Raw genomic sequence first — 19,666 nt, 5'->3', positions numbered from 1 at the left:
GATTCTGAAGCCTGGGCTTATGGATTATCCTCAGTTAATTTATGCCATCTTTGTGCCATACATTAATTTTGAATATATTTGTTGAAAATTTCCTGTAGCTTGCATTTATGGTTGTCAAAGGGGCTTTTATCTTGAAAAAAATGGTGCTGGTTTTAATTACAATTCTAAATAGCTTCATAACCATCGTGAACCCTGGATTTACATCATCTTTATGACAGCCACGCAATTCCCGCTTTATTGATTTTGTCATTTGCTTCATTACAGTTAATGCAAACCTTTTGTACAGACACAATTCTGGTGCTGCGCTCTTCTTGGAGGGGTTCGCAAAGAACATCATGACCAAAGGAGACCCCATCCCTCCACCCCTGCTTCCACTGCAGTGCTGACCAAAGGAAAAATCAGGACGGGAAATAGTTCCAAAGTGGCTATCCATCACAGACAAAGGAAACGTTAGCTCTGATTATCCAACCCTTTCCTCTGATCTGATGGGTTCTGACTTTTCTGTTTTGAAGTCCTGTGAGATGACATCGCTTACTGTGGAAGGATTGTTGGGTTCACCCCACCCCAAGCCACACGTGCCCTCTGTTCAGAGAAGACCTGTAGCAGCGGTGACCGCCTTCCACATTTCACACGCGACCCTGCTGCACCCAGTCCAGCCAGGGGCAATGGGGCCGAAGCGTATTGGGATGTAAATGTGTTGTGTCCTATGCTGAGCTTAGTCCCAGGGTGTGAGTACCCAAAGAGTGAGTGTGGAACCTAGGTTGGAAGATTGGAACCTTGGCTGGTAAATTTGAAAAGGAATTTTTTAAGGGGAAAAAAAAAATAGAATGAGAGAGCTCAGGGAAATGTAAAAAGACACAAGCTTATCCATTTGTATCCATCAGGCACAAGCTTCAGAAAGCCAACAGCAGCTGAGGGAACAAAGAAAGGTCCTGGGCACCCCATAAGTAAGGGAGTTTCTTTGTGGCAATTTGTGGACAAAGGCCAGGACACTATCTAGGTGGAGTTGGAACAGTTGAGAAAACAGCACTTTTGACCTAGGAATGAGCATTTTCCCTTTCAGGTCCAGCTTGAAAGGACCCTGCTTTTCCCAAAGCAAGGGTTGTAAGAGAACTGGCCTTTAGGCGGGATATAAAATAGGGTGAAGTTACCAGAAAGAGCAATGTGAGTCCAAAGATCATTTCAGGAGGGGAGAGGGGTCCCATTTCTAATGTGCTTTAGGGGCAAATCCAGGAAGGTCCTAGACGGCTTGTCTGCCCTGGGACCTCCCAGGGACTTATCGGTGAATCACTCAACTGGAGGGTGTCACCAGGATGGCCTTGTCCAATTCTGCCTTCACACGCTGTGTTCCCACTTCTACACTCTCACTTTGCCAGTCCCCAATTTCATGGGGGGACTCTAGCCTTAGCTTTCTGAGGCCACTCAGAAAAATTAGTGAAAGCTTTTCAAAAGTTGCCTCTGGGACTAACAGGATGGGGAAAGATGCCGTTTCTGACCAGGAAGAGGAGACGTTTCACGGAGATGAGGTAGAAGGAGCCACAGCAGCCTGATCCCTTATTTCTAACCCCATAAACATGCAAAAGCTTGAGAGAGCAGGTCTTTTTCTAACTAAGAAATGCTACGTGAATCTCAACCCGTTAGTTAGGCACTGTTGTGGCCTTCTGAGCTCAGTGGGTTTCCCGGGGAGCATTTTGGCAGACGTTAATACCACTTTTTGTTCATTCATGTATTTTTTTTTCTAACCTGTTCAGACCTCCAGGGCCCCCGTCCTAACTGCTCCAGGCAGAGGAAACTCATATTTGCATTCTCAACATGCTGCATTAAAAATAAAATCAACTCCTCAGATAGTACCTGTAACAACAAAATGAGAAAATTCTCATGTGAGGACTTCAGGGGCTGGATTAAAATTCTGCAGCCCTGAATATCAGCTCTGGAGGGGTGCACAGAAATCATCTATTTCACAGCTTTGTTTTACTGATAGGGAAATTTTAGCCCAGAGAAGTTAAGCCATGACCCAGCAAGGTCAAAGATCTTTGTCATTTGATTTCCAAGCAACCTTTATTTTTTCCCACTCAACCATACCATCTTAGATAAAACTGTACTGCTGGCAAATGAGTAAAAGAAAATAATTCTTTTTCCTTTTTCCCCCAGCACGGTACTTCTTATCCTCAGTTCTGAAGTCTAAGCCATGCTCTCATTTCCCTTTCCTGGAATCAGGGGAGGAATTAGAAGCTGATTTCAGGTTTGACATGACCAAGTGGCAGTAACCACAGTGGAAAACCAGAAACCTTCAATCCTGACGTGGAAGCTTGTTGATAGAACTGGGCCTCACCATGCACCCGGGTGGGAACTGTTTCAGTGGGGTCCCTCTGGCTTCTAGCCCTTTCTGTCCTCTGTTTTTCTGGCCTCTTCCTTCCATTCCAGCTTGTTTGGTTTCATTCAGCTCCCCGAGACCATGTGGCTGCTCCAGAGTCCAAGTTAGAGAGGGAAGAGTAGGGAAAATGAAGAAGACTCCCCATTTCTACCCAGCCTTCATCCTCCTCTCTTTCCCCAGGAGCCTTGCCCATGGGGCTCCCAGAGGCTCCAGCAGAGAAGAACTTCTGGTCAGAGACACTTCTCTTTCTGCGCCAAGGAGAAGATCATGGCCTCCTTGCTAGCCTTCTTAGGGGCACTAAAGAACCAATCTGAGGAATGGGAAGAAGGAAACTCAATGCAGCCTACTGAGTTATCTGTGCTGGGTACCAGTGGAGAAGAGGGTGCAGTGGTGTGGACAATACAAACTAGTGGCTAATCCCACAACATTTTACATTTCACTTGGGAATTGAGCAAATGATCTCTCCCCCTTGCATCGAGTTTACCATCCTCATTCTCTTTGCTTAAACTGTTGTCTTGTTGTTTTTATTTTTTTGTTTTGTTTTGCTGAGTGCAAAGTGACAGGTAGTGTCCCCAAAGCCAGCTAAGTGAGTTTTTAAATTTGCTATAAATAACCCCCAAAAGTAGGTGGATTAAGTCTCCCCATGTTTCTTTCCTTCCTTCTCTTTGTTCTTCAGATGCCAAGATCCTTCTTTCCACGTGAGGTGGAATTGCGTTTGCCTCCTGATGGTACCTAGTATAAGCTCTGGCCCTGGGCTTCCTTGCCTCTGTGATGATGTCACAGGAAAATTATCCCCACAGTGTGATGCTCTCTTAAAGCTCCTCCCTGCCACAGGAAGAGCAAGCCCCTCTTTGGTGGGGGGTGCAATTCACATAACAGAATTCAACATTTTAAAGTATACACGATTCAGTGGCATTTAGTACATTCACAATGTTGTGCAGCCATCATTTTTATCCAAACCATTTTCATCCTCCCAAAAGGAAAACCCATACCCGTTAAGCAGTTATTCCCCACACCCCTCTTATTCCCAGTTCCTGCCACATACCAATCTGTTTTTCTGTTTCTGTAGATTACCTGTTCTGATTATTTCACATAGAGTCACATAATATGTGTGCATTTATGTCTGGCCCTTTCGCTTAGTATAATGTTTTCATACTTCCTCCATGTGTATTGCAGCATGCATCAGGGTCCCATTCTTTTTTTATGACTGAATAATATTCCATTGTATGGATATGTCACAATTTGCTTACCTGTTCATCTTCTGATGAACATTTGGGTTGTTTCTGCCTTTTGGCTATTGCAAACTGCACTTCTATGAACATTTTTATACAAGTTTTTGCTTGAACACGTTTTTAGTTCTTTGGGGCACACACCTAGGAGTAGAATTGCTGGGCCATCAGATAACTCTATGATTAACTTTTGAGGAACTACCAAACTGTTCCAGGCTGCACCATTTTACATTCCCACTATCACCGTGAAAGCCTCCCTGTTTCAACACATCACTTTCTAGCTTTTTGATTCTAGCCATCCTAGTGGGTATAAAGTGGTAGCTTGTTGTAACACCCCCAGGGTTGTGTACCACGTACTTCCTGTGTGCCAGGCACTATGGGGCAGGTGCAGCTGTGAGCAAGACAGACCTTGCCCTGCTCTCCCATTGCCAGTGAGTCCAGGCACTCATTATGCATTAAAAGTAATGGTAATGAAAAAAGAAGCCAGCCTTTTCCTAGAGTATTTCAGTTTGGTGCATTAGCTGGATTGAATGTGGTTATCAGCACTGCCCATGTTGCTGAGTTTTGATGCCCCCTTTTTCAGCAGTTAATTACAGGGACCTTGATGTCCCATTACAGTGAGCTTACAAGACATATTTTAATTGGCTTCTGCTGCCACAAAGACACCTTTGAATGACACCTCACTAATGGCCACTGACCCTGCACATCCCAGTACATGACCTGGTTAGTACTGCTCAGTTGTTTCAGGTTGTACAACTTTAGAAGACAAGTCTGTGTCACCACTGGGGAAGGCCATGTCCAGGAAAGATTGATTAAAATCTGTGCAATTTGCCAGTTGCCTGGAGCAAAGAGAGCCATTTCCTTGAATGTGCCTCAACCTTGCTCAAGAAAGCACTAAACTGTCCCATCATGGTCAGAGGCCACCTCCCAGGTCCCAATAGGCAGCTTGAAATTATAGCATCTCCTTAAGCTGTAGGTGCCTGCCCGTTATCCTCAGCAACTGGAACCCAAATCAGTCTGCTTCCCCCAGTTAAATGGCGTGGGACTTCCAGGGAATCTAATTGAGAGACACACAGGGGACAGTGAGGGGAAACCATTGAATTACTGCCCTTACATACCATCTTCTGGGTAAGAATGCTTGCAGGCCAGTGAAAGTAACTGGATTCCAGTGACATATGCCAAGACCAAACCTTCACTCTTCTCACTAGCCTCTTCCCAACTGAATATAAATGAGTTAAGTCCACATGGTCCTAATACATGCCCCCTATCTTTGCACTTTGGAAGGCAAAGAGAAGGATGGCAATGGAGGGTAAGCCCTGAGTCCCCTGGATCAGGAAGACAGGTTTAACTCTGACTCTCTGATGTATTAGCTGAGTTACCTTGAAGATGCTATATAACCTCTCTGAACTTTGGTTTCCTCGTGTGTTTACAATTAGCCCTACTACTGTGAAATAAGTGCTTTAATGGAAGGATGACCAAAGTGTCAGGAGGTTTGGAGAGAGTTCACTTCGCTGAGTTTGCACAGGAAGGTTTCCCAGAGGATGTAGCCTCTGAGGAGGGCCTTGATGGATAAGAAGGGATTCCCCAAACAGAAGAGTCAGGAAGGACCAGCACGATGAGGCATGGAACCATGCAAGCACTTGGTACACTCGCATATTGCCTGCAGAGTGGGTGGAGGGGTGCCATGCTGAGGAGTCTGAGCTGTGTACAGAGAAACAGCACCACCTGTATCATTATCATTATGAGCATGGGCAGACCTGGGTTCAAGGCCAAGCTAAGACTGAACTCTCAATGTCTCACTTGCTTTTTCTGTAAAACATGGATCATGATGTTTTGAGACCCAGCAGAGATAAGACATTGAAGATGCCCAGCTCAGTAAATGGTGACTAGGTGCTATGTGCAGTTATGATTGTGCTTGTGTTATTGTTATAACTTGTAGGCCATGAGGAGTCATTAAAGGCTCATGTCCAGATGAAAGAGTGTCAAGATTAAGAAATTATACATCACTGGGTGCCTGGCTGGCTCAGTCAGTGGAGCATTGACTCTTGATCTCAAGGTTATGAGTTTGAGCCCCGTGTTGTGTAGAGAATGCTTAAAAATAAAATCTTAAAAAAATTATAGACAGTAGTGTGGCTTTTGGCTATTTTTGGTGCTCAGCAGGTAACTTGACTGAATATTAATTTAAAATGGCCACCAAGGAATGGGGCTCAATTTTGTAATCACTCTCCCTAAAGGTTCTCACCTATGGGAATTGTAAGTATGGGCCCATGTTGATGACATTCTCCCAGTAAGAGAAAAATTTGTATTTTCTTTCATGTAGGCTTTTGATGGCTTCTCATATTTCAATCTCCTATCAGCTAGAGAAGTACAAAAAAGCATATGAGTCTGAACTGCTGCCCTCAGTCCAGAAAAAAATATATTGAATATCTCAAATAATAGATTCTTTGGTCTGGGACAGAAGAAGAGGGGATAAAGGGATAGGCTCAAAGCACAGAAGGATCTGAATAAGATGAACAGGAACTTTTTCTTAAGAATCTCATAAGAAATTGACCTCAGGCCACGTAACTTCAGATTTGAAGGAGACTTTAGAGATTATATAAGATGAATTCCTGTATTTACTATTATTTATTTCAAAGGAAAGAAAACTAATGCCACAAAGACATTTTCAGAGCGCATACATTTCATTACTTTCATACTCAAAACTTCCTTTTGGGCTAAATGTTACTCCCTCCATTTTACAAATGAAGAAACAGACGTGGGAACATGAGTGCTGTTCATAACCTGGGTGGTTTATAAACAGTCCAAGATCAGCGTGCCAGCAGATTCTGTGTCTGCTGAGGGCCTGCTTCCCAGAGGGCCGGCGGTCTTTTTGCTGTGACATCATGTGGCAGAGGGAGCAAGGAATCTTTTCAGGGCCCTTTTGTAAGGATACTAGTCTCATTCATGAGGGCTCTGCCCCACTTCCTAATAACCACTTTAGAGGAGAGTTTTCAACATATAAATCTTGGGAGGGGGGAAGACACGTTCAATCTATAGCATTCTACCCCTGGCCCCCCAAAATGCATATCTTCTCACAAGGAAAGTATGTTTCATTCCATCCTAATAGACTCAAACTCATTCCAGCATCAACTTAAAAATCTGAAATCCGAAGTCTCATCTAAATCGAGGCTCAAGGTATAACTCACTTGGAGCAAATTCCTCTCTAGTTAGGAACCTGGAAAATCAAATGTGTGCTTCCAGAATGCAATGGTGGGACAGGCCTAGGACCAACATTCCCATTCCAAAAGGGAACAATAGTAAAGAAGAGAGGAATGACAAGTAGGTCCAGAGCAAGCCCAAAACCTTAAAACTCAATAATAATCTTAGGCTCTGTGCTCTGCCCTCCAGGTCCACTGAGACAGGTGTGAGTCACTTCATTCATCAGCTAGAAATTTATGGGCACCCCAGTCTTCTATTTTATTTAAAAAAAAGGGGGTAGCAAATGTTGAGACCCTCCAAAAAGTTACTTCACATGGGTTGGAAATATGAGTAAATTCAGAACGTTTTAAAGTTCTACATGAGAGATTCATGTGATTCTCCTAAAGGGAGACAAAGCTCTTTGGAGGTCTGAGAAGGCCATTTCTGTGTTTCCTTGATATGGCCTTGACGGACTGTCAGGGAGAAATCCTGGACCAACCCAGAGTAGAGCTGCTTACATCCTGTATTTGAATGGAACCCAGCATCCCGCCTGGGCTCTTATGCCTGAAGCTGTTTCGGTACAGGAAGAAGTACTCGGCTCTGGCTGCCGTGTGTTGCTCATATTCACATGTCTGGAATAGTTTCTCTAGAGTCCAATGGGAAAATTTCTGAAACCCCTGTGGGGGTGAAAAAATTTAAAAACTCCCAACAGTTTATGCTGATTGACTTGAAAACAGAAATAAAAAACCAGAGATGTGGACGGTAACTTTCAAGCCTGTTAACAAAAGTACTTTTCATCTTTCCAGTTTCTCACTCCCTTTCTCTTCCACCAGGGAGGAACCCCAGATGGTTATCACTCCAGAGTGTAACTAGGGAAACCACAAACCTGCCCCAATTGCTATGGAGACAGCCTTTTTTATTTGTTTGGCCTCTGAGTATTCATGACATCAGCAAGGAGGCCAAGAAAAACACGGGTGCTTCTTACAAAGGCATTTTAATTCCCAGTGAGGAAAATTAAGAATGCACACTAGGACCTCTCAGCAACTATCAGGGCTCCCACCAGCCCCACTGTGGGTATAGGTGTGTTTGTAAAGGGACAGCCCATTTTACAGGAGATGCAGTGAGGAGCCTTGAGTTGATGTCATTGATGTGCAGAGAATAAATCTGTTTCCAGTGGAGTCAGCCCCAGGGATACAACCGGGGAATGACCAACACAGTTTGCTGGGATGGATGAGTTCCCCAGGATGGGTGTCAGAAGTTTCAGTGCTAAAATGAGAAAGTTCCAGACACACCTTGGCAAGCTGGACATCCTAGGTATAAAAGCACTTTGTTCCTAGTATCACAAGAAAGGGACACAAAAAAAGGACGGATTTGAGATCAACCTCAAAACAGGAGAGCACATTTTGCAACAAACACCAAACTTCCTTGATCCCGTGGTCTACGAGTGGCCACTAAGTGAATAAAACTCTCCTCCACATGAATATAGGGTGTTTTTGTTTGATCTGCTTTTGTTTGGTCGGTTGGTTGTTTTTGTTGTTGTTTTATTTATCTAGAAATGCTAGAAATTGGTTTCAAATGGATACTCGTCCAAATTAAATGAGAGCTCAGCTTCTTCCTAGCAACTATCCTTCATGCTAAATTGGTTTGCAGGGATTTTCCCCCTGCATTTTTCAGCACAAATTCATTTGCCAAATCCCCAACAAACCGGAAACTATGTAAACACAGAAGTGGAGTTATTGATATTTCCCAGTGATGTGTAAAACACCCCTTTATTCTCCAAGGTCTGGCGTGCCTCTTTGGTGCTAATCCATCATCTGTGTTTGCATTATTGCAGAGCTTGGTTTCAGGAGCATGTACTGGAGTGGATGCAGTTATTCTCCTGCTGAGAAGTTGCATGTGTTGAACAGCAATGTGATACATACTTAATAAAAGGTATTATGCTAGGCATGTGGCAAAGTGTGCATAAGGATGCTTGTTGAAATAGATTCTGCTTCAATTTTTAAGTTAAGTTCTAAGCAGGATGTTCTGATCAGAGAGCTTAATTAACCTAGAATTCTGTCCTTTACAGAGTAAGTGTGGTTGGTTAAAATCTTTGGAATACTAACAATCACTTAATTATCTAAATATATCTGTAAATATGACTGGAGATGGGCACATTAAATTTCAGAGGTCAGCAGTCACTTTACCCATTTTATAATATGCATTTGCATTTATATGCATACAATAAGGAGATATTACATGTAATAATTATGTAAGAAAAATAGACATAAAGTTGTCATCTGTAGACAGGAATCTTTGTGGATACATAAATAATGCATGGATCGGTAAACATATCAATATGCATGTGTTCTTGGGTCTGGTGGACAAGTGTACCAAATGTGCAAAATAATAGATTCACCTCTTTTTGTTCATTTGAGATGTTATTTTAATGTGGAATTACAGTAGCTCCTTAATGATGAGAAGTAGTGACAATTCATTAGCAGACTGTGGCTTAGATCAAGTGTTTGATTTGCCTACAAAGTGTGGCCAGTACTCAATTATATGGAGTGTATGCTTTCCTTTTGAACATATTTTTTCCCCTTTGCCAGTTAAAATAACCTTGAGCTTTTTTTTTTCTTTTGAAGACCCCAGCCAGCAGCAGACAAATTGTTCTTCAGTAATGATTTTTTTTAGAATCTTAAACTGTCATTAAAAAAAAACAAAACAAAACAAAACAAAAAAAAAAAAACCCTTCTGAAGCGCTACTAGATTTCTTGTTTTCTGCTTAAAGGACAATCGGATAATGAGAAGAAAAGAAACAGCATGTCAGGGCTACTTCATGTTTTGTCTTCTGGCTTGTTTTAAGAAAGCAGGGATTCCCTGGGGGTTTTTTGTTTGTATCTCTCTTTCTTTTTAATAGTTGCAACACTTTGAGTACACTCCCAGTACGTATGCGTAGGAACATATATTTTTCATCAAAAATAAATCTGAATTGGTTTTTAGAATCCTCTTATATCTTTTAAGATAGTCAAGATGTGAAAACCGCATGTGTCGCTTCTCCCACATATTTTCAAAGGATGTCGTACACTTTATTTTGTATCCTAGGCACCTAATACAGTATGAACATCTACGAACACTCAGTTGCTCTTATGGGTTAATTAATTGTTGGATTCTGAGACCATAGGCTTGCTTTGAATTTCTCTTGTGAATTTCATGCAGAAGTCCTTCTACTTACTGTGCGCATTTTATGGAGATAGTTTTGCTCGGAAATTAGCAAACCGTTTAATTCCAAAGAGCGCTGAACCTTAGCTACTTCTCCCATTTAACGTGAGGGCTGCAGTGACGGCAGCTGCAGTCCTGGAGCAAACACTGCGGCTGGATTGGGGGCCCGGAGCAACAGTGCCCTTAGGCTAAGTTTAACCATCCAAGGGCGGAGATGCTGGGGTCGCCCAGAACATCTGGATGAAAAGGAAACATCTGGATGGATGTGCCTTGGTATGTAGACCTTGTATCTAGATGACTAGTTGAGAATTCTACTTTTCTTCCAGATATCCAAAGCCTGTTTCTGGAGATTTCTGTCTTCGAGGTATTTCTTCCTCCTGGGGACTCAAATGCATCAGGGAAATCATGAGATTTTCTTTCTGCCTTTGTTCTTGTTGTAGGATGGTGGTGGTGGCTAGGAGATAGGTACATTGCTCTTAATATTGTAATCAGTTTTTTAAACCCTTTTTAAAGGATTTAGATCTGCTTCTTTAAGTTTTTGAAGTGCAAAAATATTTCTGTCCTGCCTCAATTGTGAAATTTGAAACTGTGATTGAAAGAGATGAATCGTGATAATGTTATGCTTATGAATGGGAATTCTTACAAAAGCACCATCTCCCTGTCTGCTGTGGGTGAAGATTATTTTAGGTCCTCACTCACGCTGGCTTTCCCTTCTGACTTGTTTATATTCTCAGAGTATAAAAATACAGTAGTCAGAAAGCTCCTCTCAGGGAGTCTGCATTTAGTTCTTCTCAGAGGAGTCCTTTCTAAATGGACTCTGGTATCATTTTAGCACACATTGTTTGCTGAAATCTGAGCTGCCCAGGGAAATTAGAGCAGTTAATTTAATATTGTGAACGTTTTGGGGCTTCCAGGCTTAGTCACAGGCACAAAAGTGTAAATCAAATTGAGTTTTCTGTATAAAGTAGATGACAATGAAAGTTGCTTCCAAAAACCAGCCCAGCTTTCCCCCATCTGCTGCCTTCCCGCTCCTCATCTTCACGCTGGGCCCACAGAAATTCACGTTATTCCAACCTTCTCCCCAGATGCTCCCTCAGGGGAGGTCTGTGTGGCAGAAAGCTCCCAGTGTGGTCGTAGAGGGAATGCTACCACCATTACCCCCTGTTAATAGGGCCATAGGGCCGCAGCCAGGACTGTGGAGCTCATGGCTTAGCATCTCCCACCATGTAGTCTGAGCCCAGCCCTGCTGTACTTCAGGACAAGGACTTACCCCTGCAACCACGCGTGACCAGCTGGGAAGTCCCTGGCACTCTGCTAGGCACCAGGGCAGGCTGTTTTGTATGGTAAAATTGGATTCGGTAACAGTGCAATATATACCTCTTACTGCCATGGGAAAAATAGAGCGCCATCAGGCATCCTAAGACTGCCGAGTTCTCTGTGCTCCCCTTTCTAAAGTTCCTTTTGCACATACAAGCCTCCTGAGTAATGGAGTAGGGAGTGAGCAATGGGCTTTTTGCTTTGTTATTGAGAGGATCTTTGAAGGAGTCCTTTCAAAGCCATGAATTGGACCTTTGACCTGAGAGCTTAGAACACAGTTCAGCAGCCTCCATCAACCCCCAGAAACAAACTGCTAGCTAAGTCAAAGGCTTTGGCCTTAGCTCTGACAGATTCTCTGTGTGTTTAGTCGTGCTCCACTCCTAACACCTGCAAAGAAATGCTGGGCTTGCATTTATTTTGTACTCCCTACTCCATGCTTCAGGACTAACTTTTGCATGTCTGAGATGTAATTTTGAAAGAAAAAGAACCCTTATCTGAACCAAGCGTGTATTTACTTTGCTTTAGGGGCTAGTTTATTTGCATGAAATACCAGGATTGATTACAGACAATTAATGACCTTTTTATGAACACTCTGATACTCGGTGCCATAAAGATATTATAGCTGGACAGTGAAGTAATTCTCAGGTTTTCGTTTGCTTGACGTGACCCTCCTAGGCCTTGTACCCCTGTAGACTTCCCTGATGAACAATGCAGATGGGGAACGACTGACAACTGAGGCTGGGAGACTGTTTATCTGTGAGTAGAGTGAAAGGACACAATCTTGGTTATAATAAATGTTTTCCAGAAGAGCACACTTCTGCATAAATATTTGAAATTTTGATACATTTCATACATTCTAAACCAGTCTATAAAAATACACGTACAGAGATGCTTCTGATATTAAAGCTCGGTTTTCCCCATTACTAATAAACGAGTAGGTGCCAACTCGTGCCACCCACTGAACCTGTTTAAACATCATGGCGCACTGATCATGTGTGACACTTCTCTGCTTTCAGCCTCACAGCGACCAAGCCCCACCTAAGACTCTGTCCCCACTGTGCCAGTACCCTTGGTGGCCAGGCTCCAATGGGACGCTGACTAGTGCGTTTTGATTTTCATCTTTTGCACGTGTCCTTTCCCTCACCCTTTTTAATCTCTTTCCACCACTTAATTCTTTCCCTTCTTTCTTTCTTTTTTTTTTTTTTTTTTGAAGTTTTTTACTTATTTGAGAGAGAGAGAGAGCAGGGAGGGGCAGAGAGAGAGGGAGATAGAGAGAATCCCAAGCAGGCTCCCCACCAGCTCTGAGCCTGACTCAGGGCTCAAACTCAGAACCATGAGATCATGACCTGAGACAAAACCAAGAGCTAGGCACTTAACTGACTGAGCAGCCCAGGTGCCCCTCCTTTTTTTTTTTTTTTTTCTAGGAGTTTCTCTTCTCCCCTGCAGATTGCATTCTTTCCATATAACATTCCGTATACTTAGAGCATCCTGTTTGGTTTCTGGTGCTCAAAAAGAAAAGGAATAGAACACACCTGACAGATCCAGCAAATAAATAACATTCTAAAAGCAAGGACCTCTCTCTGAAATGTCTGCCCCAAAGCAGATAGATGCACGACAAACTGCCATCTCTATGACACTCTCCTAGACTTCTCAATGTGATGATTTAGAAACTTTTCTATTTAGGAGGATGCAGCCATTTTTGCCGAATTCAGCATATTTATTGAACAATTTCTTGGAGCCAAAAGCCAACTCCACTGTATTTCTGCTTGGTAAGGTTTGGTGGCCTTGGTATGGGGCGGGGGTTGTTGATTCATCGGCCCTTAAACTGATGATAAATCTAGAAACTGGGCAGCAGTACTAGGCTGCCTTAATAGAACCTTTTCAGGGAATCAGCAGCCTCAGTACTTACGGGAAATCTTTGGAAAGGATATCCAGCAAACTCATGTGAAGAAAAACTCCAGAAGAATTCCGGGTAGCAAGAACACTGAGATTTCACATGAGTGGGCATCAGCGAGAACTCTGAACACTCGATGTAGAAGTTGCCGACCTAAAGAGTGCTTCTGCTTCATGAGATACCCATTTCCTGTTTATTTTTAAGGCCTAAATGTCTAAGTCTCATATTGTGAGCATTTATTGGGATGATTCCATTCCCTGTAATATCGTGACAGAGCCCATCTGTTGTGACACACGACATCAGTCTAATTGTATGTGTTTCATCCACGTGCACGTACAGAATCCTGTATCTATCTGGTTTCTCGATGAGAAAAGTATTTTAAATCCTCCTTCCTGCTGCAGAATATAAAACCCTCTGTGAGGGTTACCGAGTGTTATCATTGATACATGTTTTGCACGGAGTTGTTGGGATAAATGAGTACAAGTCATAAGTGAAAATGCCAACATCAGGCAATCCCTCCACCTGAGAGGGGCTGATTTTTTCTAAGACAAAAAAAAAAAGTCTATAAGGGAGTTTTCTCAGTACAGCCATACTTCTTTAGGCCATTCCCCCCAAAGACCATGGTATGTTCTGTACACAAAATGCAATAGACAATCTGGTGCTAATACACATTTTCTATATCCTGTCTTTTAGCAAACAAATTACTGATATATAACATGATATTTGAGTTGGAATGTGGTCTTGACTTACACATCAGATCTATTTTGATTTAGAGATAATGGTGTATATTTGTTATCCTTCAACTAAAATACCTCAATTGCCAACTAGAATGTATATTAGTCAAGACATCCTTTTAAAAGACATTATTTTCATGCTCATAAGATGGAAAGGAAAATTTAAAAAAAGGAATCCTGAAATAGGTGCATTTAATTCTCCCCAATTTAAATTTAAGTGGTACATCTTTAAGGCAATAACAATATTCCTTTTTTTCCCCCATCAGGAATGCTTCCATCAATGGATTTCTTTAATGTTGATGGTGGTTGGTGCAGTTTGAGGGAATCTGTATTTAGTCAGAAAATGCTTCAATAGAATGACCTACCAGATGGGCCCCATAACAAAGCACGGAGGCATCAAACCACCACAGACATTTGGTGCTTAGAATAATAAAAAGACTATAAAATTAGATTAGTTGAGTCTAATTTGGAATTGGTATATTCCCCATGCACCCTCGCTGCTCTTGGGCAGATAAAGCCTTGAGATTTAGCACTGTGTCAGAGCAGAAGACTGCAACTTCCAGTAAAGGGAGACGAGGGAGAGGGAGAGAGGGAAAAAAGCATTCTGGGAGGTCGCGGAGGGCAGAGCAGTGACCTCCAATGATTTACAGGCCTTTAGCTTAATGAAATTGTTTCAGTGACATGACGGTAAGAGCTCGTAATGGATTGGATGCCCTAATGTAATGAAATTACTCCCTTCTGCCTAAAAAAAAAAAAAAAAAAAAAAAAAAAAAAAAAAAAAAAGCGCAATTAATATTTACTGAGACCTGACAGCCTTTGGTGCGCTCGTCTGTGTAGTTCTCTCAGACAGTCAGAGAGCAGAGACGGAGCAGCGTGGCAGACAAGCTGGCTCTGCGCGAGCTCCTGGCGGGGACGAGCAGAGCCTGCCAGGGGTGGAGGGACAGGCGCTAGGGTGGCCGGGGACGCCCAGCCCGGGCCGCCCGGCTCCTCGGCGCTGCCCCCACTCAGCCTTCATGCCCTCCCCTTGCTTTTCCACAGGCAACTGGACAACAACCACATCAGCTGCATTGAAGATGGAGCCTTCCGAGCGCTGCGCGATTTGGAGATCCTGTGAGTTGATTTTGCGACCGCTGCCTTGTGTGCGTGTGCGTGTGTGTGTTGTCCGTGTGAGGAGGAAAGAGGGGGAGTGTGTGTGCAGGGGGGTCCGTGTGGATGCCTTTCTGTGTCTTCTGCTGCAGTGCTATTAAAATTGGGAACCGGGAGATCCCTCTGGCTCACCTTGGCCAAAGTGTTCGCAGGCAGCAAAGTGTGATTTCTCACCTCCCACAAACTGGGGTTCCTGCTAATTAAGTCTCAATTGAGTCCTTTCTCCCCCGGTGCTCCCGCGGTATTTGTTGCTGGGTGGAACAGATGGGCTGGAATAGCCCCCCAGCGCCTGCCAGAGCATTCAGGGAGAGTGTGTTTGAGTGTGGGCATGGGAAGAGACAGGTTACAGGTCTGGGAGATGAGAGAGGGGTAAGACCAAGGGGTCAGTAGGAATCACCCAGAATCACAAAGGGACCTTGGCACAGGGCTGGGGGCAGGGGGCAGGGGGGAATGCCAAACAGCCTGGTGAAATCTGGTCATTGCCATTGCTCCTGGGATCTCATCTCGGGTTTAAATCCAAACTTTAAGCAGTAACCTTAAAGTGGCAGGGTGGGAGCAAGATGAGAAGAGGTGGAATCCCACCCTATATAGCTTGTCTAGAAAAAAAAAAATTTGTAGGTGCCTTTGTGTGCCCAGATTTTCAAATGGGTCCAACCTGATTTCTGGGGAGTCAGTGGGGATGGGGGGGGAGGGTGGAACTCAGCTAGGAATCATCTTGGGGTCATTCAAACTAAAGTTGAATGTGTAAGAAAACATTTTGATTGTTGTCCCCAGAGTGACACTTCTAGCTGTCCCTGATTTGGAAAAGCCCGGAAAGGAAGGCAGTAAAGCCTAGTAGAACTTGTGTCAAGAGATGTGTGGTTCAGTCCCAACTCAGCCCCTAATTAGCTGTGTGACCTTGGGCAAGTCCCTTCTGCACTTGGGATCTCAGTTTTCCCGTTTGGAAAATAGAGGGTTTGTTGCTATATCTTGCAGGCGACTTCCCTTTTCCAAGCTCTGTCACTGCTTGGTTCTAAAAATAATTCTGATGGTACAGTTCTGTCCAGTGAATGATAGGGTAGGATTTGTTGAGCATTCCCATGAAAATCAAAAATTACATAGTCGCCAGGTTACAGATCTCTGACTTCCAGAAGAATGAATAAATGTCGAACAAATGAATGAGTGAATATGTAAAAACATCCCTTTATACGTGAAGGAAGGTCCTCCTCCTACCTTCCTTTCCACCTGGCCCCTGCAGACAGTAGGCACGGGTTGGAGAAAGCCTCTCCACGTTGTGTGAGAGGAAGGTGATTCCAAGAGGAATCACGGGAAATCAAAGGGGATGCTGATGCTGCAAGGTGCCGGAAATCTGACGAAAGCCGCGAATTCCTGGGACAGAAACGGCAGGACCCACAGCCAGGGAGGTCAGGTTGTCAGTCCTAAGACGGATGATGGCTTCTCACCCAAACTCTGACCCCGGAACCGGCGACAAATGCAGGTCTGCTAGGGAGAGGGTGCCAGCCCAATTTAGTGACTTAGGACTTCTCTTATCAAGAGGCTGAGGCTGAGAAGGGTAGGCGCAGGTTTCCCAGCCTGCAAAAAAAGCATTTCGGGAAAGGGCTGCTAGGAGAATTTCACCCTTTTCTTGGGAAGGATGAGAAAATTCCTTGGGAAGAGACCAGGAAATGGAAATCACCAGCTGCCATGAAACAGCTGTGATGACCTGACAGCCTGCATGTAGTTCTCTGCACTGGGAGTGGTGATGCCTCGTCTCAATGGGAGACCTGTCTGGGGCAGAGGATAGGGCTGGACAGTCAGATACTGTGGGTATGGGGTCCTGGGTGCAGTGGGACTCAGGCCAAATGGCTCAACTACTCTGAGTCTGTTTCCTCAACTTTAAAAAGAGTCAGCTTTTGTACACATAGAAGTGGCTTTCTGAATGCCGTCCCATCCACTCCCCTAACTCTCCATCATGCCCGCACCCCCATCAAACCCCGTCTGGGACAGAACTGAACTGCTCCTCTCTATGCCAGTGCTTTGCTATTTTTAAAACATTGGTATATTATAGCATGTTGGTACACCAGGTTTCTCAAACTTGAAGCTTAAAAGCCTCTGGGGGGGGGGGGGTGGGGAGTAGTTCTCCTTCTCTATTATTGCAAAGAACCCACAGGACCTGATTAGTTTATCTCCTCAATTCCAAACAAAGCCAGATCAATAGCTTTGTTTTAAAGACGCTCTGATTTGGCTTCACATGGCTAAGTACTTAAAATTAATCATAATCATTTATTCCATGGGTTTTTAATTTCCAGCAAAGGCACACGGCTTTGGAACCATCTATCTTAATGGTGAGCCATTCTGAAATTGGCTGGAGCCGACATCTCCATTTAAAGAATCTCCTCTCCCCACCCCCAGACCTTCCAAATCTCATTTGCACATTGACATTTTATAATACTTCTCCATAATCACAACTTAGCCATCATAAAGAACCTTGACAATGAAATAATAAATAGGAACTAAGTGAAGGCATCATATATTAACTTAATAAGTTTTTGAGAGAGAGAGGTTCAAAACACCTTATCCCCAGAAAACTCATCTTTAAGTATCAAAAGCTTTAAAAGTCTGCAGATTAAGAAGACAAAATAGAGTAACGTCAGGTGTATTTTCTCTCTGACATTAGGCAAAAACAAGGAAAGCCCATGATTATTCCATGGAAAGCTCTCTCAAAATTAACTTAAGGAAAGTTTGTGGATGTCAACTAGTGGAAATATTTCACAAGGGATCCCCCTATTATTTCATCCTTTCTGTGGATGAAAATGCTGTAAAACTTCTTCCCATCCAGGCTGGGGTTGGTCTCACAGGATACACTGAATGGGAACTTAGGAGGTGAGCCTGGGAGAAACACTGGCAGTAAGAAGAGAGGAATGGGCACAAGGCTGGAAAAGACTGTGACACCTGCTCTCTTGATCCTCATTTTTGGCTCATACCCCTGAGGAAGGTCTAGCAGAGAATATGGTGAACAAAGGAAAAGAGCCACCACCCTTCTCCCCTTTACAGGTAACCAGAAAAGGGGCAAAGGAAAAACAAACAAACAAACAAAAAAACACAGCGTGAGTGAAATTTCTCAAGCCTCCAGTGCCACCAAAGAAGAATCATGGTGCACATGATACTGCCTTTGTAGCATTTGTTGTGCGGTTATCCGTGCCCAACCGTGCTTTTACACACCTTGCCTCTCTGCATCCTCACAACCCTCCATGAAGCTGCCATTGTCATCTCCCTCCTTCTGCAAAGGACCCATCTCATAGAAGTCAAGTAACTGCTTAACTAGTAAGCAGCAGAGCCTGTGTGATTAACCATTCTACCAAGCTGCTTTACTGATCTGTGTGGCCAAGGCCCTCGTGGTGTTGGCTCCCTGAAGCATGGCCAACATGTGACACACAGTGATGTGAACCGGACCCCAGAGCCAGGCTAGGCAAGCTATCAGAGAGTTTGGAGCCTCCCACATGCTTGTGAAATTGTCTTTTTTTTTTTTTTACCCAGTGAATGGGTCCCCACAAAGTTGAAGGTAAATCAGACTTGCCAGGGAAAGAAAATAATCCCACTTTCTCACCGACTCACATTCTGGTCCCAGGTGTGATTTATTCTCACTTCTGGACATCACCATTTGACTTTGACACTCAGTGGTTTGTTGGCTCCATTCTTCAGACCTTCCCACGATATAGCCCCAGCTTTCTGTATGGCCTTAAGGTCCTTAACTGAGAGTTTCTACGACTCAGACACCTTCTGTTACCCAAATCACTGGCCTTTCATTTCCACCTGTTCTATACATTTGGCGATTCACTTAGTCCGTTTCCTTCTGGTTGTGTTTACACTGCCTTCGAATATGCCAAGACTGCATTTCTGACTCTGTGTGGTCAGGAATCATTTGTTGTGGTACCCTGAGCCATGGGTTTCCTTGACTGTCAGGTTGAGGACAGCCAGGCATTTCGCCAGTAATACCAGTCACCTCCCTGCCCAACATGCCATCCTGGGTCAGAAATCTGTTTAATGAAAAAAAAAAAAATTAAGCATATGGAAAAATGAAACAAAATGAAAAAACCTACTTAATAAAGTAATTAACTTTTTTCAATAGTACTGTGGGAGAGGAAAAAAGATTTTCAGACATTGTCTCCCGACTTTATGCAGCAAATCAGAAGTTTAGTAGATGTGCTGCCAAAAAATGCCAAACCAAAGATGTCAGGAGCACAGCCCGAAAATGCTCATACATACCAGTGAGTAGCCTGCCCTTGATAAACCCCTGGTACCAGCTAAATTGTATGCAGGTCCAGCACATCTGCAGATAACTAATGTGTGCTGTTTGGAAGGGCTCGCTCCACTTATGTCACTTGCCAGTTTTTGAAATTCAGCGAAATTATTGTAGGCGGGGCCGGGAAGGATCTTAGTTGTCTCCAGAATGACCTTTTATTTTGAGATATGGCACAGAAAGATTGAGAGCAGGTGAGAGCGAGGACCAGGCCACATAACGTTTGGCCCGGGAACCCCGCTTCCCTTACCCTTGTCCAAGCTCTGGCTAGGACATTTGCCGAGGGAAAACAGCAAGTTAGTGGCAGCAAAGGGT

At 43.7% G+C, this 19,666-nt stretch overlaps 1 protein-coding gene across 1 annotated transcript in view; it reads left to right on the top strand.

The window, feature by feature from the left end:
- SLIT3 (slit guidance ligand 3) overlaps positions 1–19,666 on the top strand; it is a 594,085-nt gene that overhangs the window by 424,973 nt on the left and 149,446 nt on the right. The window contains exon 6 of the mRNA XM_025923495.2: positions 14,965–15,036. Coding sequence (XP_025779280.1) covers positions 14,965–15,036 — 72 coding nt within the window. The remainder of the gene's footprint in view (positions 1–14,964; positions 15,037–19,666) is intronic.

The sequence above is a fragment of the Puma concolor genome, chromosome A1 (genome assembly GCF_028749965.1).
Source record: "Puma concolor isolate L17-30 chromosome A1, mPumCon1.1.hap2, whole genome shotgun sequence".
Classification (NCBI taxonomy): Eukaryota; Metazoa; Chordata; class Mammalia; order Carnivora; family Felidae; genus Puma; species Puma concolor.
The sequence above is the reverse complement of the archived record's forward strand: the minus strand, read 5'-3'. Positions and strand labels throughout refer to the sequence as shown.